This window comes from Ictidomys tridecemlineatus, unplaced genomic scaffold (assembly GCF_052094955.1).
Source record: "Ictidomys tridecemlineatus isolate mIctTri1 unplaced genomic scaffold, mIctTri1.hap1 Scaffold_85, whole genome shotgun sequence".
Taxonomy (NCBI): Eukaryota; Metazoa; Chordata; class Mammalia; order Rodentia; family Sciuridae; genus Ictidomys; species Ictidomys tridecemlineatus.
Window position 1 is genome coordinate 982,218 of NW_027526100.1, and position 25,249 is coordinate 1,007,466.

The 25,249-nt window shown below is 44.8% G+C and overlaps 1 protein-coding gene and 1 pseudogene across 14 annotated transcripts; one reads left to right on the forward strand and one right to left on the reverse strand.

Moving 5' to 3' along the window:
• The window catches only part of LOC144374746 (1-phosphatidylinositol 3-phosphate 5-kinase-like), a 34,300-nt pseudogene extending 15,856 nt beyond the window's left edge, over positions 1-18,444 (forward strand).
• Positions 14,163-24,292, reverse strand: LOC144374745 (uncharacterized). 14 transcript variants are annotated; one of them, XM_078037492.1, is made up of 6 exons: positions 24,219-24,292; positions 20,164-20,490; positions 19,609-19,738; positions 18,987-19,418; positions 17,707-17,853; positions 14,163-16,403 (listed from the first exon to the last, which is right to left on the reverse strand). In XM_078037492.1, exons 2-6 carry the CDS (start codon positions 20,174-20,176, stop codon positions 16,187-16,189), a joined length of 939 nt encoding a protein of 312 aa, XP_077893618.1. In that variant the 5' UTR covers positions 20,177-20,490; positions 24,219-24,292; the 3' UTR covers positions 14,163-16,186. The 14 variants fall into 14 exon arrangements, 13 of the variants coding, with proteins under 13 accessions (XP_077893618.1, XP_077893619.1, XP_077893614.1 ...); XM_078037493.1 differs by lacking the exon at positions 24,219-24,292 and adding an exon at positions 23,820-23,877; XM_078037488.1 differs by lacking the exon at positions 24,219-24,292 and adding an exon at positions 23,500-23,717 and having other exon boundaries at positions 19,023-19,418; positions 20,164-20,318.
• Between the last annotated feature and the right edge of the window lie 957 nt (positions 24,293-25,249).

Consider the following 25,249-nt stretch of genomic DNA (forward strand, 5'->3'; position numbering starts at 1 on the left):
TTCAAAATTGTGTACCCTTCTAGAGGCCACTCTTCAGGGCTTCATAATAGAAACTTTAATTTCCTCACTTGTTGCCTAGGGAAATTGTGTTGTTTACATTTACATTGGTTTATTTACTGTATTGAATTTTTTTCTTCTTGAAATTCCTACCTTTGATAGATCCCTTATTTCATTTTTACAATTTTGAAAAGATATCTTACAAACAGAGTTTTTCAGTATTATTGGGTCAAATTTTCTTACCTTGTTATAAATATTTGAAGTAATTTGGACACTTGGATAAATTTCTTTTTTTCTTTTTTTTATTTTTAAAGTACTTTTTGTTATAGATGGACATAATATCTTCATTTTGTTTATTTATTTATTTTTTTATGTGGTGCTGAGGATTGAACCCAGTGCCTCACATGTGCGAGGCAGGTTCTCTGCCACTGAGCCATAACCCCAACCCCTGGATAAATTTATTATAGTGATGATTCTTAAAATATTTAACAGAGCCAGCTGAAGTATTTTACTTCTTTAAAAAATTTGGGAGGTTGGGATTGTGGCTCAGTGGTAGAGGGCTCGGCTCACACGGGCAGGACCCAGGTTTGATCCCCAGCACCACATAAAAAAATAAAGGCATTGTGTTGTGTCCATCTACACCTAAAAAATATTTAAAAAAAATTTTGGGGGGGTAGTCTTTTAAGACTTGAAGACATTTCCCTGTTATTAGATTATCTGTTAACCCAAGGATTTAAAATATTTTAAATAATATAGTATTGCTATTTTTTACGCATTTTCCTTTTTTTTTTTTCTCTCTCTCTCTCTCTTTTTTTTTTTCCTCCCAGGAGTCCTCCGAGCTTGCACCTATTGTAGAAAAATAGCCTTAAGTTATGCTCATTCCACAGACAGTAATTCCATTGGGAAAGATTTGAATGCTCTTTCAGATTCTGCTTGCTCTGTGTCTGTACTTGATCCCAGTGAACCCCGAACACCTGTTGGGAGTAGAAAAGCCAGCCATAACATATTCTTAGAGGATGATTTCGCCTGGCAAAGGTCCTGGCACTTGAATATAATTTTATTTAAACTTGAGAAATACTAAGTTTCTTGACTTATAAGTGCTTTTGGTTGACTTTTATTTTTTGAATTGTTTCAAATTCACCATTTTCTCCTTTCTCTTTGGTTCACCTCCAGCAGGATCATAGATGTTTATGGGTAGTGAGGTTATTGACCAATTAGAGTATAATCTCAGTAAGATGAGAGACTATATCTTTATTGTTCACTCACTGTTTTACTGTTGGCACCAAGAATAGCACATGGCATGTATATAAACTTCATGATATTTGATGAATAGGCAATAGAAGTCACTGAGATTAATAATTCCTAATGAAGTCTTTTTAGGGATAATACTAATGAGATTTGTATTCATATTTCTAAATGAAATTAGATTTTTTTCCTTCCAAAGGTACATTTCCTGTCTTTCTGCAGGTCTAAATGGACTGGTAGTAGGGAAAGTTACTTGGAAGTTACTTAGAATTGTTTGAGTTAGTGTCCTAGGTTCATCAGTTTCTGATTGCTTTCTCTAGCAACATAATTTTCTTAAGCATAATAGCAAATCTAACCATATCAAAGAGCTTGGAGTTTTAACCAACATTTTTCTGATGAGATATTTTCTCAGTTACATCTTAAGGAAGTGAGGAATTTTACTGTACATTATATTTAAACAAAAAAAATGAACCAATTACCACTATAGTTGAACATGTATGAATCTTAGGGACATAATATAAAATGGAAAAGATGTTTTATATAATCATACATCCACAAACCTTTCATTTATGTAAACTTCAGAAGTATACAAAATAAATCATGGTGGGAGCATAGGTACTTTGGAATCAGTGATAGTGTTCTTTTTTTCCTTAAATTACTTGATGAATCTTTTGATGTTTGTAGTATCATGATTCTTTATATCTTACATACCTATTATAAATTTAAAAAATTGATTTTATATTTAATAATATAGTACAAAGTATAGAAAGTCTTCAATTCTTGCTTATTTTAATTAGTAATATCTTTTAATTGTGTATGATCTGGCTATATGAGCCCTTAATTGGCAGGTACAATTTAATAAAACAAATTTTATAAAACAAACCAGGTATGATAGCTTCCTGAGAGGTGTTTGATAGATGTCAAAGGTAGAATAATAGTTTTAGACTTTGTGCTAATTATTTAATATTCATTCTCTTTTATTCATTATACCTCTTTGGTAGGCACTGTTTTTTCCTTTTGACAGATGCAGATGCTGAAGTTCAGAAAGATTAAATAATGAATTTGGTCACACAGCTAGTAAGAGGTGGAACCTGCTCTTAGACCTAAGTTTGCTTCCTATTTTGCTATTCCAGTGGGTTGTGGGGACAGAGAGTAAAGTTTTAGAACTCATATTTCCCAAATCATTTTCATCTTGTATGTGATTTGGGAAGTTATCATGTAAGTCACTGATCCAACCAATTTCATTATTTTATTGTTATTTGGGGGGTGTACTTGGGATTGAACTCAGGGGCACATGGCCACTGAATCGCATCCCCAGCCCTATTTTTATATTTTATTTAGAGGCAGGGTTGTACTAAATTGCTTAGCTTCTCGCTATTGCTGAGGCTGGCTTTGAACTCACAGTCCTCCAGTCTCAGCCTCCTGAGTTGCTGGGATTACCGGCATGCACCACCGTGTTTGGCTATTGGTGTTCTTAATGTTTGGTATACTTAAAAAACTTTATCATTCTTTTGACATTTGATATGATAATCACACAGTTTTCACCTTAATCCAAGCAAGTGCAAAAGTGACCCATAATCCCCCAATTTCAGGGGAAAAGATTTAATTTGCTTTTAAATATTAAAGCATCTCATTGGAATTGGGTTTGTCTTTTACTGTTCCAAGCGATCTCAATATTTTCCTATTTTCTTTGTAGTTTGATTCATCCAGACTCCTCCAACACTGCTCTGACAACAAGACTTGTATCTGTTCAGGAGGATGCTGGGAAATCCCCCCGCTCGAAATAGGTAAATGCTAAATGGAAACATTGTATTCTGTGTCTGTTTTTTATTTCCTGTCATGGTAATAACACCAAGCATTAAAAAAGGTGATTGCTTGTTATAATCCCAGTTCTAAAAGCTGAATTAAACTATCATTTTCTTTTTGTTGGTCAGCTCTTGCTTTCATTCTTTGAGTAGCCCTTTCCAGTATTCATCAATGGCTTAAGATATTGGGACCTACACCATCCTCTGTCTTCTAGTTTAGTAAAAAGACCTGAAGGATGTGAGAGAATGATGTGAGAGAACGAAACCTTGTGGACCTTTTGTATAAGAGTGTACCAAGAAAACAGGAATGACAAGTTCCAAGCAACTAATAAGAAACAATCCTATGAGTCTGAAGTAGATCAGTTTTACAGTTAATTGTCAGGACTTTTACTCTGAATGAGATGGGGAGAGTGTTTTTTTTCTTGAATTTTTAATTGTTTTAAAAAACTTTCAAACTTGCAGAAGATTTGCAAGAATAAGAAAATAAGTATCCATATACTCATTAAGATTTACTTATTTATGTTTTTGCCTATTCTGTCATTTTACACATGCACATACATTTTTTCCTGAACCATTTGAGAGTATATTTCACGCATTATTATCTTTTATTTCTTTAGTTCATCAGATTTATTTTACATGGTAATTTTAGGCTGATAACAAAATTGAGGAGAAAGTACAGAGGCCCTTTTCCATTGTTCTCCATATGCTCAACCCTTCACTACTGTGAATATCTGGGACCATGGTGGTATATTTATTATAGTATATTTATTATAGAACCTACACTGACACATTATCATTCAAAGTTTGTAGTTTCCATTAGGGTCTACTGGTATTGTAGGTTGTATGGATTTGGACAAATGCAAAATGACATGTATCTACCATTGTAGTATACAGAGTAGTAGTTTCACTGCCTTAAAAATCTGCTGTTTTGTCTGTTCATCCCTCCCTCTAACCCATAATAATCATTGATTTTTTTAATTGTCTCCGTAGTTTTCCTTTTTACCAGAATTATATACACTGAATGTAGGTAGATTTTTAAGATTGGCTTCTTTCACTTGGTAATGAGCATTAAAGTTTTCACTATATCTTTTATGACTTGATATTTTTAGTGCAGAATAATGTTCCATTGTCCAGTTGTACAGTATCTGTTTACCTACTGAAAGGCATCTTGATTGCTTCCAAGTTTTAGCAATTTAAAGAGTAAGATTACTATAAATACCTGTGTACAAGTAATTTTCACTTTATTCAGATAAATACCAAGGAGCATGATTGCTTGATCATTTGGTAAGAACATGATTAATTTTTGTAAGATATTTTCAAACTGTTCTTCAAAGTGTCTATATCATTTTTCATTCCTACCAGCAAGAGTTTCTCTTGCTCCACATGATACCAGCATTGGTGTTTCCAGTGTTGTGGATTTGGGCCAATGTTATAGATGTATATTGGTATCTCATTATTGTTTTAATTTGCCATTTCTTAATGACATACGATGTTGAACATCTTTTTTATCTGCCTTGTGGTTTGTATATCTTCTTTGGTGAGATGTCAAAATCTTTTGCCCATCTGTAATCAGTTTGTTTATTTTCTCATCGTTGAGTTTTAAAAATTTTGTTTTATTTTTTTTTAAATACAGCAAAAAACTTTATTGTTTTTTAATTCTCATTGTTAATTAAAAAAAATTTTTTTGGCATTACTCACATTGAACATTGACTCCTGAGGTGCCTTCCTGCTGAGTTATATCATCAGCCCCCATGCCCACTGTTTTTCCATTCTTTATTTTGAGACAGTCTCACTAACATGTGATCCTCCTGTCTCAGCTTCCTGTGTTGGTGGAATTAGAGGCATGTACTACCACACCTAGCATATTGTTGTGTTTTATATAATAGTGCTTTATCAGATGTGTCTTTTGCAAATATTCTCTCCCAGTGTATGGCTTGTCTTTTCATTTTCTTGACATTGTCTTTTGCAGAGCAGAAGAATTTAATGAAGTCCAGATGATCAATTATTTCTTTCATGCACTGTGACTTGAGTGTCATATTTTTAAACTCATTACCATATCCAGGATCATCTAGATTTTCTGTTATGTTATTTTCTAAGAGTTTTGCCTTTTACAATTATGTCTATGATCCATTTTGAGTTAATTTGTGAAGGGTATCAGTTCTTTTCTAGATTTATTTTTTTTTTTAATATGTGGATGGACAGTTGAGTTTTTCAGATTGGAAACTTATTTGGAAAGATTAATTGCTCCTTTGTATTACTTTTATTCCTTTGTCAAAGGTCAGTTGACAATTTATGTGAGTCTATTCCTGGGCTCTTTTATGTTTTGTTGACGTATTTGGCTATTCTTTTACCAATACCATTGCCTTGATTATTGTGTCTTTATAGTAAATCTTAAAGTTAGGTTGTATCAGTTCCCCAACTTTTTCTCCTTTTATAGTGTGTTGACTATTTGGGATGTTTTGCTGCCTCTTATATTCTTTAGAGTTACTTTTTGATGTCTACAAAGTGACTTGCTGGTTTTTGATTGGTATTGCAATGAATCAGATCAAGTTTGGAGAAACTTGACATCTTGACAATATTGAGTTTTCCTATTCATGAAATATCTATTTATTCTTTATTTTATTCATGTGTTGTAGTTTTCCTCATTTAGATCTCATACAAGTTTTGTCAAACATTCTTGCACTGTTAATTCCAACATTTGTGCCGTACCCAATTTTTTCTTATATTTGTTCTATATCTCCAAACTGGTTTTTTTTTCCCTTTTAGTATGCCTTCTGGGTTGGTAACTAGACATAATATAGTAGGTGAAAGAAACTGCAGTAAATAGGCCTTTCTTTAGTCATGTAATGATAAGGCACGGATGAGGGGAAGTATCTTCAGACTCCTTTGGTTAAGTCTCAGTTTTTTGGTGAGCCTGTGCCATGGGACTATAAACTTTTTAAGTACTTCCCTCTCCCTCTGTCCTTGTCCCCACTCCTTTGCCCTCCTTAGATGGGACAGGATGGTTGGAAGAGGCTAGAGTTGTGTATTTCTCTTCCCCTACATGGTTGGTTTAGAGGGGGCTGGTATTGGGTATTTCTCTTCTCCTGGGGAGGGGGGAGTGTTTAGCTCTGCTATTTTACTAGGTTAGGCTCTAATAAAATAGTTTCTTCTCGGGGAAGGCCTTATTAAAAAGATCTGGCATATTCAAAATTGTATTTTTTTTCTCCCTGGGTAGGGAGCTGGAGGGCCTTTTTTTTTGACATTCACCATGAGGACCTGGTAGCACTCCTGAAAATGAAACTCACAAATACATGCCCCACTCCCCAATACTTGGCCCACCTAGAGTTTTCAGGCTTATTCACATTGAACTATCTGTAATTTTTCAATTATAGTTCAGGTTTTTCCACCTAAAATGAGTTGTTTTTCAGGGAGGTTTCTACTTGTGAGTTTCTGCTCCAGTAAATTATTATTCTTTGTACGCACCTGTCTCATTCTTATGATTGAAGTAGCAGTTTGTCCTGTGATCTCATTTGTCTGACAAATCTATGAAGAATTGCTGACTTTTCAGTTTTTTTAGCTTTTTGGTTGTTGGGACAGAGTAAAAATTTCTAAGATTCTTACATGTCAGGCCAGAAACAGGAAGTCTTATTTTTTACTTATTAATATTTAAGTGTGTTCCCTTAGAACAAAAAATTAAGGTCCCTTACATAATCATGTATAAATTCTGGAAATTATAATGGTAAGAAATTTCTGTCATCTGATGTGTTGTATGTATTCTGTTTTTTATCAATGTTCCTAATAATGATCTTTGTATACATTTTGAGTATAGACATAATGACATTTGCTAGTCAATTGAATGTAGGCCACAACAGGAAGAGAATTCAAAGATGACTCAGGTTTTTGACTTGAGCAATTGCAATCACCATTAATTGAGATGGAGGAAGACAGGGAGTAACAGTTTGATTTTATTTATTTATTTTGGTACTGGGGATTGAACCCAAGGGTGCTTTACCACTAAGCTACATTCCTAGCCCTTTTTATTTTGAGACATGGTCTCACTAAATTGCTGAGCCTGATCTTGGACTTGTGATTTTTCTGCCTTAGCCTCTGGAGTTGCTGGAATTATAGGCATGTGCAGTTCTGACTAACAGGTGTCAAGCTGAATTAGACACCTTCTAGAGATCCAAGGAAGATGTCAAATAGACAGTTGGATATATGAGTCCAGAATTTAGGGAAGAGGTACAGGCTGGAAATATAAACTTGGGTGTCATTATTATGTGAATGGTATTTAAGGTTATAAACCTGGATGGGGATCGTCAGCAGAGTGAGTGTGAAAAGAGGAGATAGGACCAAGGACTGAGATTGGGGAAGTGAAGAGGACCCAATAAAGAAGGAGATGGAGAGGCCAACCAGGCCAGGTGTGTTTGCCTTACTAGACAAGTGAAGAAAGGTTTTCATGGAATTAAAATGCTGAAATGTTAAGTAAGATGAGTTAAAGCATACTAGGTAATTTTTTATATTTCTCTATAAAACCCCCTAATTTTTAATATTTTTAACAAGAGTTTATATCTACTTCCTTTGAAATATTACTGATATATAACTATATAATTATTTTTCTGTAATATTTCCATAATTACTTTCTACTTTCTTTTAAACTTACTTCTAAATGATTTTAGACTCACATAGAAATTGCACAGATAGTACAATTTCTGAGTATCCTTCACCTAGTTTTTCCTAATAATGACATTGTACATAATCATCATAACTACTTTTAAAAGTGCCTTTGAGAGCTTGTTTGGAGGTTCTAGGAGGGCAATGCAGCTACTAAGATACCCTTGACTAAAGAACAGTCCTCCACTATTGGAGAAGGTCATCCTCTTCAATCAAGCACACAGTGGGGAGGACATACAAGAAGTGGTGAGCGAGTAAGGGGGCACCCACCTAGGCAGCCAAATCAGCTGAATTAGCTCTGGCAATCAATGGGTTAACAGATGTCACAGCTGGATTGTCCTCACACCCATAAATGAGATGGCATCAACCTAAAAAGCTTCTTCACAGCAAAGGAAACAATCAAGAGCATGAAGAGGGAGCGTATAGAATGGGAGAAAATCTTTGTCACCTGCATCTCAGGGTGTTAATTTCCAGGATATACAAAGAATTCAAAAAAACTTAATATCAAAAAATCAAATAACCCAATTAATAAATGGGCAAAAAACTGAATAGACATTTCACAGAAGAAGAAATATGAATGGTCAACAAATATAGCACATTAAAACTACACTGAGAATACAGTAAACTCCAGGAAGAATGGCAGTTATCAAGAATTCAAGTAACAATGAATGTTGACAAGGGTGTGGGAAAAGGATATACTCCCACATTGATGGTGGAACTGCAAATTGGTGCACACACTCTGGAAAGCAGTGTGAAAATTCCTCAGAAATGGAACCATCATTTGACCCAGTTATTTCACTCCTTGGTTTATACCCAAAGGACTTAAAATCAGCATACTATAGTGACGCAGCTACATTAATGTTTTTAGAAGCACAGTTCACAATAGCTAAGTTATGGAGCTGACCTATGTGCTCTTCAACAGATGAATGGATAAAGAAAATATGATACATGTACATAATGGAATATTACTTAGCCATAAAGAAGAATGACTTTATGACATTTGCCAGTAAATGGATTCATCTCCTCACTATCATGCTAATTGAAATAACCTATTCCCAAAACCAAAGTTCTTTGATATGTGGATGATAAGCCACAACAGGGAGAGAGTAGGGGAAGAATAGAATTTCATTGGATTAGACAAAGGGGAATGAAGGATAGGAAAAAGAAAGACAGTGGAATGAATCTGACATAACCACAGTGAATCTCACATCATGTACATCCATAAGAATGGGGTCCTAATTAGAACAAGATATATTCCATGCTTGTATAATTATATCAATATAAATTCTACTGTCTTGTATACATAACTAAAAAGAATCAATAAAAAAATGAAATTGCCCTTAACATTGGCAAGTAAGCATTTATTTAAATATGAATGTTTACTGTATTCTATTTATAGATGAATTTACAACTGCTATTTTACTTTTTGTTTGTTTGTTTGTTTCCAGATCAGCCAGCATTACTAACCTGTCATTGGATCGATTTGGTTCTCCTATGGTACCTTCATATGAGACATCTGTCAGTCCCCAGGCTAACCGAACATATGTTAGGACAGAGACCACTGAGGATGAACACAAAATTCTTCTGGTACTAGTACACTGTCTTGGACCCATTGTTAGTTTTGATCATAAGGATGTCTATTTCATTGATTTTTTTTAAAGAAACATAAATGAAATAGCATATCAGTTAAACAGAAATGATTAGCTTAACTTTTTACTCAGCTCACCTGAGAAACTGGTCAGTATTCTTTCTCTACTTATTGCATTAATATTTTTTTTACCCCTTTCTTCTGGCAAGATCAGAATTCAGTTTCCTACATAATATAAGAGAGCTTAACTCTTAGGTTAAGCTTGCTGTTTAAAATTTGAAGCATTATTTTTTTTAACTTTTTTTTTAGAGAGAGAAATTTTTTTTTAATATTTATTTTTCAGTTTTCGGTGGACACAACATCTTTTATTTTTATGTCGTGCTGAGGATTGAACCCAGCGCCCTGCACATGCCAGGTGAGCGCGTTACTGCTTGAGCCACATCCCTAGCCCCCTGAAACAAGTTTCTTATACACATGGAGAAGCCTTTGAGACAGTTTATTCAGTTTATGTGAGATAATATTTAGTTTCTTCCATTTGCTTATATATAAAATCATGTTTTCAATCCACAGAGTGATTCAAAGAAATGAAAGATATGGCTTCTATTCTCAACTTTTAATTCAGGAGGTAGAAATCAAATCAATAGAAAGGTTTTTAATGATAAAATAAATACATATATGTCTTAATACTAAAAAGAGCGTCACGAATGATATAAAATTTTAAAAAATTGATCATTAATTAGGGTGTCAGAAAAGGTATTGAGCTGTATGTTTTGAAGGACGAAATGGATTTGGATAAGTAGTAAAGAAAGTGAATCTTATATATAGATGTAAGGAAAGGTATAGAGATAAGAATAAGCATGGCATTTCCATGGAATAAAGTAGGATTTATTAATTGGGAGAAAATTTAATTTGGAGAGTGTGGGCATTGAGAGTGCAGTTATTTGGGACTACCCAGTGAAAGGCAATGAATTTGGTCATTCAAGTTTAGATTTGAACCTGTAGTTGCTGAGCAATGGATAAAGTTTTTTTTTGAAGATTTATCTAGCAGTTGAGTGGTGCTGAAAAGGGTGGAATGAATATGGTGGAATAAAGGCTACCAGGAACAGTTACCTTAGATTATTGTGATTTGCCTGTTGTCACATCTTCTACCGTTATCCAGTTTCCAAAAAAGAAGAATATATTTTGTACTTAACTAGGAGATGGATAATATGTGCCATTGATCCAAAAATATAGTACTTGGGATCATTGATTTTTAACAGAAAAGTCATTCTTGGAATTAGTTCAAGTTGTTCCTCATGTATGCATCATTTATATTAAATCATATAAATTAGTTGCTCTAAATTGGTGAGGCCAATTTGGAAAGCAGTATGGAGATTCCTGGGAAAGCTGGGAATGGATCCACCATTTGACCCAGCTATTGCACTTCTCGGACTATTCCCTGAGGATCTTAAAAGAGTGTACTATAGGGATACTGCCACATCAATGATCATAGCGGCACAATTCACAATAGCTATACTGTGGAACCAACCTAGATGCCCTTCAATAGATGAGTGGATAAAAAAAATGTGGCATCTATACACAATGGAGTATTACGCAGCACTAAAAATGACAAAATCATAGAATTTGCAGGGAAATGGATGGCATTAGAGCAGATTATGCTAAGTGAAGCTAGCCAATCCTTAAAAAACAAATGCCAAATGTCTTCTTTGATATAAAGAGAGCAACTAAGAACAGAACAGGGAGGAAGAGTATGAGGAAAAGATTAATATTAAACAAAGACGAGTGGGGGGAGAGAAAGGGGGAGAGAAGGGAAAGCATATAGAAATGGTAGGAGACCCTCAATGTTATACAGAATTACATATAAGAGGTTGTGAGGGGAAATGGGGAGGGAAACAAGGGAGAGAATTGAACAACAGCAGAGGAGGTAGAGAGGGAAGATGGGAGGGGAGGGGAGGGGGGATAGTAGGGGATAAGAAAGGTAGCAGAATACAACAGTCACTAATATGCCATTATGTAAAAGTGTGAGTGTGTAACCGATGAGATTCTGCAATTTGTATTTGGGGTAAAAATGGGAGTTCATAACCCAATTGAGTCAAATGTATGAAAGATGATATGTCATGAGATTTGTAATGTTTTGAACAACCAATAAAAAAAGAATCTTTAAAAAAATTAGTTGCTCTAAAGAAATGCAAATCAAAGTTCCTTTTATGAATGTGAAAATCACAGGAAAGCATCTGTACAGGTAAATAGCATTCTTATGAGTAACACTTGCTCTCAATGTATTGCAGGATAGTGTTCAGTTAAAGGACCTATGGAAATAAATCTGCCATCACAGTAGTGGAATGGAGTTTCAGGATCACCGGTACTGGCTGAGAACCCATCCCAGTTGCATTGTAGGAAAGGAATTGGTTAACTGGCTAATCCGAAATGGTCATATTGCTACCAGGTATTGTGATCTTAAGAAAGAGGTTTTGATATTATTTGTTAATTTATTTTAAATGAGGACATATATTTGAAGATATAGGGATAACATTTCTTTGTAGATTCCCTTTTTTAATGTATTTGATGGTTTGGGGGAACTAATTAGTCAACCTTCCTTCCATCTGGTTTTCACCAGTAGAGAATAGTTGGAAGGAGCCAAATATGGGGGGGTCAAAGTTTATCTTATTAAAAGTAGAAGCATGTGGTAATTCCTCAAACTTAGAACTCTTTAGTAAAGCAAGATTGGAGAACTTAGCTAGATTCTAAGGTTAAAAGATTCTTCTGTTACTGTTCTCCAATCTAGACATTATAACCTGTGTTGAGAATTGGATTTATAAGCCATGTCTGGAGGATCACAAATCAAAAGAATAACAGAAAGGGCCTAAAACCTTTCAAACTAACAAACATATTCCCGTAGGTTTTACAACTTGCTCAGATGAGCTGCTTCTCCTCTTATGAGAAGAAACAAATGTTTAAATAAGTAAAGAGAGAAATAACTTTAAACAGGGAAGAACTGGATTCCAATTTTTTGCTATATCTCTTTAGTTTTGTGCCTTTAGTAAAATTATTCAATCTTTTTATGACTTGAGCCCTTTATTTCCAACATGGGAGAAATATTTTGGTCCTGTGAATAAACTTTGGGAAAGAAATAAATGTTGATTAAGTGTTTTATAAACTGAAATGCCCCTAATAAAATGTTTCTTTCATACACAGATAAACACATACATACATTTTATATCTATATCTGTAATATTTACTGTTTTTTCATCAAGACTGTAAGTTCTTTGTAGGAGGCATGCTGTTTTTAGCATGTTTTTACTCTTCCATTAAGGAGAGAGGTGTGTGCATGCATTGAGTATTTCCTGTAATTAAAATAAGGTTTTTAGGACTGCCTTACCATAGGTTCTCATCCTTTACTATGGTATCTAGAGGAATTTTTTAATTTACATCCAGTCTCCCCAGTCTCTCTTTATCTGTCCAAGGATAATTTGAAATTCGAACTCTGAACTGGAAAAAAAAAAGATTATGTCTTATACTATAAAATTATTCTAGGCACCCAAGGAAACTCAAGAAAAATCCCATGTGTCCATCCAAATCTAAAAGAATGAAAAAGAATTATAATATTGGATGAAGTCTCTTGCCTTCCTCTGGTCAGGCTCCTGACTTCTATGAAGTAAGAACAGGGATCCTCTGGGTCAAATGAGTTGTTGCAAGCCCTCCAGGAACTAGCACACAGGTGTATGGCTTTTCTCATGAGTCCAGTACGCATAAAGAATCTACCCCTGGCAGGCAGGAGGCCTCTAATTTGAGAAGCAGAGCAGTATTAAGTAGAGGCCCATTTGATCTATCCTGTTTCTCAGGAAGGGTGTCCAGGCCACCATGACATTTGGCATATGATGGGCATGAGAGCTTACTTTGCACACCATCTTAGACTGCTCCCCCTATGAAAACCCCCAGCCAGAATGTTATAATGAGTGTCTGTATGGAAGAAGACAAGGGCCATGTGGGAGTGTTTCTGTTAGAATAGTGGTCTTTTGTGTGGTGGTTGGAAAAGATGACTGGGTCCACCTCAGCTTGAACTCTGGTGTGATGCCATTAGAGACTGAGTTCTGGAACTGATCTCAGAGAACTCTTGCCATGAATCGTGTTGGGATTTTCCAAGGCCAGGCATTAGAGGAGTCTTTGGAAACTGAGATCTAGGCTGAGGGTGGCTTTCTCCAGAGCGCTGGGAATCTCAGCCAGGATTTCACATGATTTTGCTGTTAAAGCCTTTTCAGCTCTAGTTGAATAACTTCTAAGAAGAACTGTACATAATCTAGACATGTTTTAGGAAACTAAGTAGCTGTCTGAGGTAATGTATGAATTATTCATATTAAGACTGCACTATATTTATGTATTCTTTATGAAGTGATTAGCTTTGATGAAGATATGTGCAATCAAATTATATAAGTATTATTTTCTCAATATGTGTAATATTTCTCAATGGTTTTTTTTGTTTTTGTTTTTGTTTGGAAGTAGTGAGGATTGAAGCCATATCCCCAGAACTTTTTATTTTTATTTTTTGTTTTTATTTGTTGAAGCTGGCCTCAAAGTTGTGATCTTCTATCCTCCCAAGTAGCTGGTATTACTAAAGGTGCAACCCACTGTACCAAGTAGAGAATTCTCGGGATAGGTAAGTATTCATTAGACATCACCTAATGAGCTATGCAGGGTGATATATCCTTTTAATTCCAGAGTGGCATAAGGATTGAAGGTTGGAAGCCAGGATGGGCAACTATCTCAATATTAAACAACAACAACAAAAAAAAAAAAACTGGGGATGCAGGTCAGAGGTAGAACACTCTTGGGTTGTTTTCAGTGCTGACAGCAAAATCAAAGTACTACACAAAAAAGAAAATCACCAAATAAATTTCTTGCCTATGTGCCTAAAATGTATATACAATAATTATTCTGACATATATTTAATATTTTTACTAAAACAATTAGGTGAAATAAGTGTAAACAAGTTGTCTGAAGCAACACAATCTAAAGAAGTAAATTAGGCCAGGTGTGCCTGTAATCCTAGCAGCTCAAAAGGCTAAGGCAGGATGATTACAAGTTCAAACCCAGCCTCCACAATGGTGAGGCACCAAGCAAATTAGTGAGACTATTTTTGTTAGTAAAAGTCAAAATAGGGCTGAAGATGTGGCTCATTAATTGATTGCTACTGAGTTTAATCCCCAGACCTCCCCCAAAAGAAAGCAAGTACAAAATAGTCAAGCAGAAAATTCATTTGCTTCTTAAAAATGTTTGAGAAGAAAATTTCAGTTAACAATATTTGTTGGAATCACACCTGAAAAATCAAAAGCAATCTGAAAGTAGATGAAAGTGCTCAGATGATAGCTGAAATCATTGGAAATTAGTAGCACTTGTGGAGGAGAATGAGATTGGATGGTTCCAGAAAATCTCCTTCTCCCACATGCCTCTTTGGTAGTCCCCCCTGCTTTTAAAAAATTAAAGGAAAGTGTGTGGGAACTTGAAGTGAGAAAAGAAACTCATTGATTAGTTTTGATTCTTATTTAAGGACAAAATAGTAAAGGTTGGAGAGTTGAATGACTTGTATCAGAGCACACCACGCAGCCGACAGGTCTGCAGTCAGATTCACACCCAGGACTGTGGGTCTCTGAAGGTGGCTCTGCCTTCAGGGAGGTGGGCACTGGCACTGGCTGAGTGCCCTCCCAGGACACGCTGCTTGTGGTAGGGCATGGGCTGGATTTGGCAGGCAGGCAGGTGGGATTGGTGAAGCAGGGGTGCCTTCAGGGTTGCAGCTTTGAGGTGGAGTCTGTCCCTACATGTGGGGTTTCAACGGGGGTGCCTCTGAAGTTGGCAACAGAACCGCCTCCGGCCTTTCCTCTAAGAAGAAAGGCTGTCCCTGTCTTTCTGGGCCTGTGCTCATCCTGCACAGCTCCCCATGGCCTCGGGCTGCTCCTTCACCGAATACCCTACCCTGGGCCGGGTGCACCAGGCAGGAGTGGGGGCTGACAGGAGCTGCACAGACCTGCCTCCTCCTCAAGGACAAAGAGCAGCTGCTCTCCCTCCTCTGCAAGCTCCTCCCTCTGCAGGATGAGTGCCTGAGAAGGAAATGCCAGCCCAGCGCCAGGCTCTGCACTCAGTACCTGCAATTTGCACAGGGGGAGTTCAGCTATTTCAGACAGCTGAGGTGCTCCTGATACCTGAGCAGAGGGAACATGCAGATGCCTCCTTTCCTCCTCCCATGCCACCCCCAGAATCCAGGGCACAGGGCAGGGTGAACTTCCGATGAAGGTGACATTGGTTTAAAATAGAAAAATGGTGCTAGTAATTTTAAAGGCTGGACAGATAATTGGAGAATCCAAAAGACAAATGCAATACGAACATCTCAGCAGTGCCCAGCAGAGGTCTTCCTGGCCAGGGCTGCCTGGCCTCGAGGGGCACAGAGGGCTCCCAAGACCCTGTTGGAATGTGGATTCTGATTAGGTGCAGGTCTGGGGTAAGGCTGGCATTTTGAAATGAAGATTCTATTTTTTGTCCCTGGAGTCATAGCGGGTCCTAAGGGGGCCTTCTTCTCTTGGGCAAGTCCACTCTGCACAGCTGAGGGCAGCAGTCATTCAGGGTCCAGCTGTGGTCAGGGCCTGAGTCCCTGTGCCTGCCCCACCCACCTCTAAGAGACAAGCTCCACAGACCCCGGCAGCAGGCCGGTCCTGCACATTGAGCACTGCAGGGCTTCGGGGGAGCTCATTCTGGAAACACCCCGACGTCTCCTGGGCAAACTGTCTAGAATCAGTGCTCAGTGTCCCCAGAACCAATGGTGCCTTTGGTGGAGACCTGGACTGGGACCTGGAAAATTGACCCATAGCCTGCCCAGCCCCAGGGCCCTGGGGCCTGTGGCCTTGCAAGATTAGGACACTGATGACCCTGTAGCTCCAGCCCCAGATGCAAGATTTCTAATTATTTTTCCAATAATTTGTGGTTGATGCCCTGTTAGCCAGCACCATGACAGCCACGTTGTGGGTGACTGAGCTCCCCAGAAAATCCCACAGGCACTGAATTTCATCACTAGAGGAAATGTTCTGCTGCATTTTATTTCCTCTCTGTAATATTTCTGTTCCGGGACCCTGAAAGGGAAGATATTGAAAATATTAGTTCTCAGCAAGATGCCGCATCGTGAGAAACACAGAATGGGCCAGTCCAGTGTCTGCTGATCTTTCAGCCCTGTCCCTCCTCTAGGTCCCTGGGCAGGGACTGCACTCAGTTTGACACACAGAGGGACAGACTTGGGGCCGGTGTCTGCAGGCTGGCTCACCACACGGCCACCCACAGCTCTGATGCTTGTGGAGGCTGCTGCCCGCAGCAGCACCTTAGAACCTTCCAGCAGCCTTGGTGGTAGGCGTGGCTACTACAGCTTTCCACTTGAACTTGATGAACTGGAGCTGGCCTTGGCCACCCTGGGAACAGGCCTCCCTGTCTTATTCACACCCCCTGGCCAGGATGGGGCACAAGCAGTCCATCTGGTTCCCATGGGGACTCTCTCCCATGCTGGCTGCACCAGCTCCCCTGGGCGGTGACAGCCCAGGCACTTCCACACCCTCCAGTGGAGAAGAAAACCCGCCTGAGCCAGGAGCAAGGAGAGGCTTTTGGTTTTAGTCTCAGACTTGCTTTGAAGGAATCTCTGGTAAGGACAGACCTGTAGTGGCACCTGACTGTCCTCATGGTGGGTGTTTTTTTGTTTTTTTTGTTTTTTTTTTTTTACTGTTTAAGTGTCCCCTGGCCTATGATCACCAGGAATGTGGGCAGCCACTCATACTTCATGGCTGGAAGGATGGGGACATGGGCAAGGGTGGGAGCAAAGCAGAGCTCTGAGTGGGGGAGCAACTGCCCAGGGCTGTGCTGCACACAGAGGTGAAACAGACTGCAGTCAGTGTGGCATCAGGAAATCAGAGCCCACCGGGGGCTGTGAGCCCACTACAGAGGCTGCCCATCACGTGAAGGTCTCTGGGAGCTGTGAAAATGTTCAAGGCAGAAGTGATGGCACTATTGTCCTTGTAGGCATGAACTTCAACTGCCAGGGGTACATACACCCCAGAGCGGACAATGTCTCTGCACAAGAGGTACAAGAGCCTCTCACCCAATGTCCAGCTCCCACCTCCTATCTGCAGAGCCCTCCGCTATGGAGGGTACCTGGATACCAATTTCTCAGCCTCTTTCCTAGGAGACATTGTCAATCAAACAGGAGAGCCACCTGGAGCCCCAGGACCATCTCGGCACCCCAAGAGAAAGAACCTGGGACTCCTCTCAGAGACGTCAACCTGACTTCCTGGAACATCTGACCAAGCTTCACAATTGTGCGCTTTGTCAGCAGGGTGAATACACCACACCAATCCAGAGACACACCTGTGGTGGCCCAGGTAGCGAGCTCACCTCCACAGCCGCCGTGGCTCCAGAGGTGGGCATGGCAGGGTGGGCATGGCAGGGTGGGCATGGCAGCAACTGAAGTCTGAGAAGCTCGGGGCTGAGCTACTCTGGTAGCAAAGTCGCCCTGGTCCCTGGTGCGTCCAGGAGCAGCAGCTGCCACAAGAAGGGAAGCCCACTGGGTGACAAGCCCTTCTTTATATGGCCAACGTGGCTCTGGAGCGATGGGGCAGGCAACAGGCTGGCAAGGTGGCTGTCGCTCCAGAGGGCTCCTGAGCCACGGCCAAGGTGGAATGAATAGCTTTAACTAAAGTCTCAGAATAATCAGGACAATCAGTGACACTCCCCAGGGAGCACTGGCAGTGACCAGCAGGGGAGGAGCTGGCCCTGCAAGGGAGGCCAGGCAGGTGAGCAGGGAGAGCAAAGGCCCAGCCCACAGGATAGGTAGCATGGCCCTCCCTGTGGGCACTGACGTCCAGCCTGGGTCTGCTGACCCTCTCCAAGGTAAGGGAAAGGGTGGGCATGTGCTCTTTGAAAGATGGATTGCAGGGTGACCTGCTCCAGTCTGAATTTCAGTTTTATTTTTGCAGAAACCTTGGAAAAAGCAGTCGTGTCTCTGTCTTGGTTTCCTGAACCACAGCATGGGGTGAGAGCTTTTCCTGATGCCTGTTAGGGTTAGGATTGGATGAGAGAGTGGACTGTGGGTCAGCATAAACTTCTGTGGACAGGTGAGATGCCATTCCCAAACCAATGTGTGCTTTCTTGGGTTGGCACTTCTTGTACAGCAGGGGTGTCACATCTAAGGCTGAAGATGGCACTGCCTGGGTATCTTCAGGGGCTATTGGCACCCACCTGGTCTCGGAGACTTCAGGGTCACTGGACATAACTCAGGGCAGCTGCTTCTTTTTACAGATCGGGAAATGGGGCCAGGACAGTGAAGGAGACCACAGCCCGGTGGCTCACAGGTGGGGGCTCTCCCTCCATGACACACCTGTGTCCCCCTGAAGGCTCCTTTCCCTGCTGTGCCAGGACGACCCAACAGCTAGACACACGCCCTCGTGGCAATCCCTGTCCTCCTGTGGCCCTCCTGGGCTGACCGTCTCCCTACAGAACAAGGTCGTGTTGTGAGTAGCAAAAACCACTCCACACAAATGCTACAGGCACTTGCTGGGGCGAGAGTCCAGGGAAGTGAGAGACCCAGGGCTAGAGGGGAATTATGGTGGAGAGCACACTGCTCTCAGATAGATGCAAACCACTGGCCTGAACCCAGTGCAACTGCACCTCCTCACCTCCCTCTGTCTGCAGGAGGCGACCTGTGGTGATACCTGCTGCCCGTAGCTCTTCTTCTGCCCACCTCTAGGGACCACCGAAGTGCGATGGGTCCATGTGTCCAGATCATGCTGACTTTTAAGGACCAGGGCCTGATGGGCAGACGCAGAGCAGAGAGGTCTCCGAGGAGAGAGAAGCAGGAACCAACAGAAAGCATGACCCATTTAGATTGTGGGAAGGAAGATGCTGTGTAGGAGGGACCTTGAGGGTGCTCTGAGCTGAGTAAATCAGGCCAGCAGGGCAGAGGCTGGTTCTTAGGCAGAAGTCCGCCGGGCTGAGGAGGGGCTGGTGGCAGTGCACCAGGAGGGTCTTCACAGCTGCCACACAGCAGGAGCCGCGCAGGGTCCATGGGACAGGGTGCCTCTTCGATGGTCGCAGCAACAAAGCTGAAACTGCAGAGCAGCGTCCACACTGGGAACAGAGGATCATGGGGATGGGCCAGGCCCCCCTACGCGCTCAGCAGCCTTGCAGGTGTCGAGGGAGTGGAGGGACAGACCTCTACCGTTCTTGAGGTCAGTGTGACCCACGTCTTGGTCCCCAGGAAAGATGGTGAGCTGCATGGTGTCCACGCTGAGGTCCTACCTCTCACGACAACCTGTCCTTGTGTGTCCCACCGCCATTTGTGTGGCTCTTGGATCCTCCCAGTCATCTGCGGCTAAGTCCTGTAGTGCCCAATTCTTGTCCTCTCCAGTTTCCTCCTCAATTCGACATGCTGCGGAGGGAAGTGTCCTCCCTTCTTCTGCCCTCGCTCCTGGCCATCTGTCTGGCCATCCCACTGGCCTGCACCCAAGTCTACCCTTGTCCCTCAGCCCCACTTGGGATAATGGGAAAGACCAATGCCTCTGTCCTTGGTCCACTTGTGCCTTCAGCCTTGAGACCCATAGGTCTCCTGAGGTGTCCACCTAAAGCCCTGCTGTCCCTCTACTCAAGAACTCCCTCAGGGATGCCAGTGCCCACCCTCCACACTCTGCAGTCTGGCTTCGGGTTCTCGCCTTTCCACCTGATTGCCAGGACACCCCATCCTCAAGTCTGGTTAGTCGGCCCCGTGCACACCCCTCCTCTGAGCAGCAGCTCAAGCCACACTGGAAGGGCCTGGCCTCTGGGGTGGGCTCTGCCTATCCCTGAAGTTTCACTCACTGGCCACCTTCATAAGGATGTCCTCCGGCCATTCCACCCACGGGCAGCTATTCCTTACAGCTCTGAGGTCAGCACAGACCCAGGAGAGGCAAGGTGAGAACAGAGGCCCTGTGGGGCCCTCCTCCTCACTTCCACCTTCAGTGTTCTGTGAGGGCCTAGGAGAGAGATCCCAGCCTCAGCTGTGCAGGCCACCTCCATGCTGCTCCAAGCCAGAGCTCTGAGGGTGTCAGGGTGGCTGCGGAGTGCAGCATGGGCCTCTCCCCGCTCTGGGTGCAACAGCAGGTGGGACTTAACCTCCCAAAGAGACTCACAAGTTCCCACCTGCTCCTGAAAATGAAGAGAGACAGGGTCCTGCCACATGCAGTCAGCCCCCACCTCCACCCATAGTTCCCTGCTGTCCCTCAGTGCTCAGCCCCCACCTCCACCCATAGTTCCCTGCTGTCCCTCAGTGCTCAGCCCCCACCTCCTCCCAGAGTTCCCCGGTGTCCCTCAGTGATCAGCCCCCACCTCCTCTAATAGTTCCCTGCTGTCCCTAAGTGCTCAGCCCCCACCTCCTCCCAGAGTTCCCCGCTGTCCCTCAGTGGTCAGCCCCCACCTCCTCTAATAGTTCCCTGCTGTCCCTAAGTGCTCAGCCCCCACCTCCTCACATAGTTCCCCGCTGTCCCTCAGTGATCAGCCCCACCTCCACCCATAGTTCCCCGCTGTTCCTCAGCGGTCAGCCCCACTTCCACACATAGTTCCCCACAGTCCCTCAGCGGCCAGCCCCCACCTCAACCATAGTCCCCGACTGTCCATCAGTGGCCAGCACCCACGTCCACCCATAGTTCCCTGCTGTCCCTCAGCGGGGAGCCCACACCTCCACCCATAGTTCCTAGCTGTCTCTCGGCGGTCAGCCCTCACCTCCACCCATAGTTACCTGCTGTCCCTCAGCGGCCAGCTCCCACCTCCACCCAGATTTCCCTGCTGTCCCTTGGTGCTCACCCCCACCTCCACCCATAGTTCCCTGCTGTCCCTGAGCGGCCAGCCCCAACCTCCACCCATAGTTCCCTGCTGTCCCTCAGCGGCCTGGCCACACCTCCAACCATAGTTCCCTGCTGTCCCCAGCGGTCAACCCCCATCTCCATCCATAGTTCCCTACTGTCCCTCAGCAGCCAGCCCCCATCTCCACCCATAGTTCCCTGCTGTCCCTGAGCGGCCAGCCCCAACCTCCACCCATATTACCCTGCTATCCCTCGGAGCTCAGCCCCCACCTCCACCCATAGTTGCCCCCTGTGCCTCAGCGGCCATCCGCCACCTCCACCCATAGTTCCCTGCTTTCCCTCAGCAACCAGCCCCCACCTCCTCCCATATTACCCTGCTGACCCTCGGCGCTCAGCCCCCACCTCCGCACATAGTTGCCCTCTGTGCCTCAGCGGCCATCCTACACCTCCACCCATACTTGCCCGCTGTCCTTCAGCTCTCAGCCCCTGCCTCCTCCCATAGTTCCCCGCTGTCCCTCAATGGTCAGCCCCCACCTGCACCCATAGTTCACAGCTATCCCTCAGCTCTCAGACCCCCACCTCCACCCACAGTTGCCTGCTGTCCCTCTGTGCTCAGCCCCACCTCCACCCACAGTTGCCTGCTGTCCCTCAGCTCTCAGCCCCCACCTCCACCCATAGTTCCCTGCTGTCCTTCTGTGCTCAGCCCCAACCTCCACCCATAGTTCCGTGCTTTCCCTCAGCAGCAAGCCCGCACCTCCACCCATAGTTCCCTGCTGTCCCTCAGCAGCCAGCTCCCACCTCCACCCAGAGTTCCCTGCTGTCCCTCAGCGGTTAGCCCCCACCTCCACCGACAATTCCCTGCTGCCCCTCAGTGGTCTACCCCACCTCCACCCATAGTTCCCCGCTGCCCCTCAGAGGTCTACCCCCACCTCCACCCATAGTTCCCTGATGTCCCTCAGTGGCCAGCCCCCACCTCCACCCTTACTTGCCCGCTCCACCCAGAGTTCCCTGCTGTCCCTCGGTGCTCAGCCTCACTTCCACCCAGAGTTCCCTGCTGTCCCTCGGTGCTCAGCCTCACTTCCACCCAGAGTTCCCTGCTGTCCCTCAGTGTTCAGCCCCAACTCCACCCATAGTTTCCTGCTGTCCCTCAGCGGCCAGGCCAGACCTCCACCCATCGTTCCATACTGTACCTCAGGGGTCAGCCCCACCTCCACCCAGAGTTCCCTGCTGTCCCTCAGCGGTCAACCCCACCTCCACCCATAGTTCTATGCTGTCCCTCGATGCTCAGCCCACAACTCCACCAATAGTTGCCTGCTGTCCCTCCTTGCTCAGCCCCAACCTCCACCCATATTTCCCTGCTGTCCCTCTGTGCTCAGCCCCCACCTCCACCCCATAGTTCCCCGCTGTCCTCAGGGGTCAGCCCCCAACTCCACCCATAGTTCCCCTCTCTCCCTCAGCGGTTCGCCCGCACATCCTCCCATAGTTCCCAGCTGTCCCTCAGCGCTCAGCCCCCACCTCCTCCCATAGTTCCCTGCTCTCCCTCAAAGGTCTGCCCCACCCCCACCCATAGTTCCTTGCTGTCCCTCAGCAGCCAGCCCCCACCTCCACCCATAGTTGCCCGCTGTCCCTCAGCGGCCAGCCCCACCTCCACCCATAGATTCCTACTGTCCATAAGCGGCCAGCCCCCACCTCCACCCATAGTTCCCCACTGCCCCTCAGAGGTCTACCCCCACCTCCACCCATAGTTCCCTGATGTCCCCCAGCAGCCAGCCCCCACCTCCAACCATACTTCCCTGCTGTCCCTCAGCGCTCAGGCCCCACGTCCACCCATAGTTTCCTGCTGTCCCTGAGTGCTCAACCCCCACCTCCACGCATAGTTCCCTGCTGTCCCTCAGTATTCAGCCCCACCTCCACCTACAGTTCCCTGCTATCCCTCAGCGGTCAGCCCCTACCTCAACCTACAGTTCCCTACTGTCCCTCAGCGGTCAGCCCCCACCTCCACACATACTTCCCTACTGTCCCTCATAGGTCAGCCTCCACCTTCACACATAGTTCCCTGCTGTCCCTAGGTGCTCACCCCTCACCTCCACCCATAGTTCCCTTCTGTCCCTAAGCGGCCAGCTCCCACCTCCACCCATAGTTCCCTGCTGTCCCTAAGCGGAGAGCTCCCACCTCCACCCATAGTTCCCTGCTGTCCCTCGGTGCTCAGCCCCCACCTCCACCCATAGTTGTCTGCTGTCCCTAGGTGCTCAGCCCCCACCTCCACCCATAGTTCCCCCCTGTTGCTCAGGGGTCAGCCCACAACTCCACCCAGAGTTCCCCGCTGTCCCTCAGCAGTCCGCCACCACATCCTTACATAGTTCTCCGCTGTCCCTCAGCGCTCAGTCCCCACCTCCTACCACAGTTGCCTGCTGTCCCACAGCGGTAAGCCAACAACTCCTTGCATAGTTCCCGGCTGTCCCTCAGCGGTCAGCTCCACCTCCACTCATAGTTCCACACTGTCCCTCAGGGGTCATCCCCACTTCCACACAGTTTCCTGCTGTCCCTCAGCTGTCAGCCCCACCTCCACCCATAGTTCCCTGCTGTCCCTCAGCAGCCAGCCCCCACCTCCACCTATAGTTCCCTTCCGTCCCTCAGCGGTCAGCCCCCACCTTCTCCCATAGTTTCCTACTGTACCTCAGAGGCCAGCCCCCAATTCCACCCATAGTTCCCTGCTGTCTCTCTGTGCTCAGCCCCCACCTCTACCCATAGTACCCTGCTGTCCCTCAGTGGCCAGCCTCCCTTCTGTCCCTCAGTGGACAGTCCTCACCTCCACCCATATTTCCCTGCTGTCCCTCAGCGCCCAGCCCCCACCTCCACAAAGAGTTCCCCGCTATCACTCAGCGGTAAGCCCCCAACTCCACCCAGAGTTCCCTGCTGTCCCTCAGCGGCCAGCACCCATAGTTTCTCCCATAGTTCCCTGCTCTCCCTCAGCCGTCTACCACCACCTCCACCTGTCATTCCCTGCTGTCCCACAGCGGTCAGCCCCCACCTCCACCCAGAGTTCCTTGCTGTCCCTCGATGCTCAGCCCCTACCTCTACCGAGTTCCCTGCTGTCCCTCAGTGGCCAGCCCCCACCTCCACCCATAGTTCCCTGCTGTCCCTCAGCGACTAGCCCCCACCTCCACCCAGAGTTCCCTGCTGTCTCTGGGTGCTCAGCCCCCACCGCCACCCATAGTTCCCTGCTGTCCCTCAGTAGCCAGCCCCCACCTCCGCCTATATTTCCCTGCTGTCCCTCAGTGCTAAGCCCGCACCTCCACCCATAGTTCCCTGCTGTCTCTCAGCGGTCTACCCCCACCTCCACCCATAATTCCCTGCTGCCCCTGAGTGGTCTACCCCCACCTCCACCCATAGTTCCCTGCTGTCCCACAGCGGCCAGCCCCCACCTCCACCCATAGTTCCCTGCTGTCCCTCAGCGACCTGCCCCACCTCCACCCATTGTTCCCTGCTGTCCCTCAGTGGCCAGCCCCCACCTCCACCCATAGGTCCCTGCTGTCCCTCAGAGTTCAGCCCCCACCTTCACCCATAGTTTTTTGCTGCACCTCAGTGATCTACCCCCACCTCCATGCATAGTTCCCTGTTGTCTCTCAGCAACCAGCCCCCACCTCCACCCATAGTTTCCTGGTGTGGTGTCCCTCAGTGCTCAGACCCCACCTCCACCCAGAGTTCCCTGCTGTTCCTTGGTGCTCAGCCCCACCTCCACCCATAGTTGCCTGCTGTCCCTCAGTGGCCAGCCCCCACCTCCACCCATCGTTCCCTGCTGTCCCTCAGTGGCCAGCCCCCACCTCCACCCAGAGTTTCCTGCTGTCCCTCAGTGTTCAGCCCCCACCTTCTCCCAGAGTTCCCCGCTCTACCTCAGTGGTCATCCCCCACCTCCTCCCAGAGTTCCCTGCTGTCCATCAGTGGTCAGCCTCCATCTCTACCCTGGCTCCATGCAGTGGCCGAGGGGCATCCTGTATTCACACTGACTTCATTAGAACCCTGTACATCGGAACTCTATCTACAGGGATTTTGCCCCAACTTTTCTGACTTTAGAATCTACCCAGGTACTTGTCAGGGTGTTCAGT

Bases quoted from the DNA above. Each gene is read 5' to 3' on its own strand.
- LOC144374745 (XM_078037487.1), bottom strand. The intron at 19,739-20,163 runs GTGAGTGAAACT...TTCCCTCCGCAG, and splicing joins CATCCTTATGAAGGTGGCCA to CATGTCGAATTGAGGAGGAA. The intron at 19,419-19,608 runs GTAGGACCTCAG...GCTGCTCTGCAG, and splicing joins AGGACAGGTTGTCGTGAGAG to TTTCAGCTTTGTTGCTGCGA.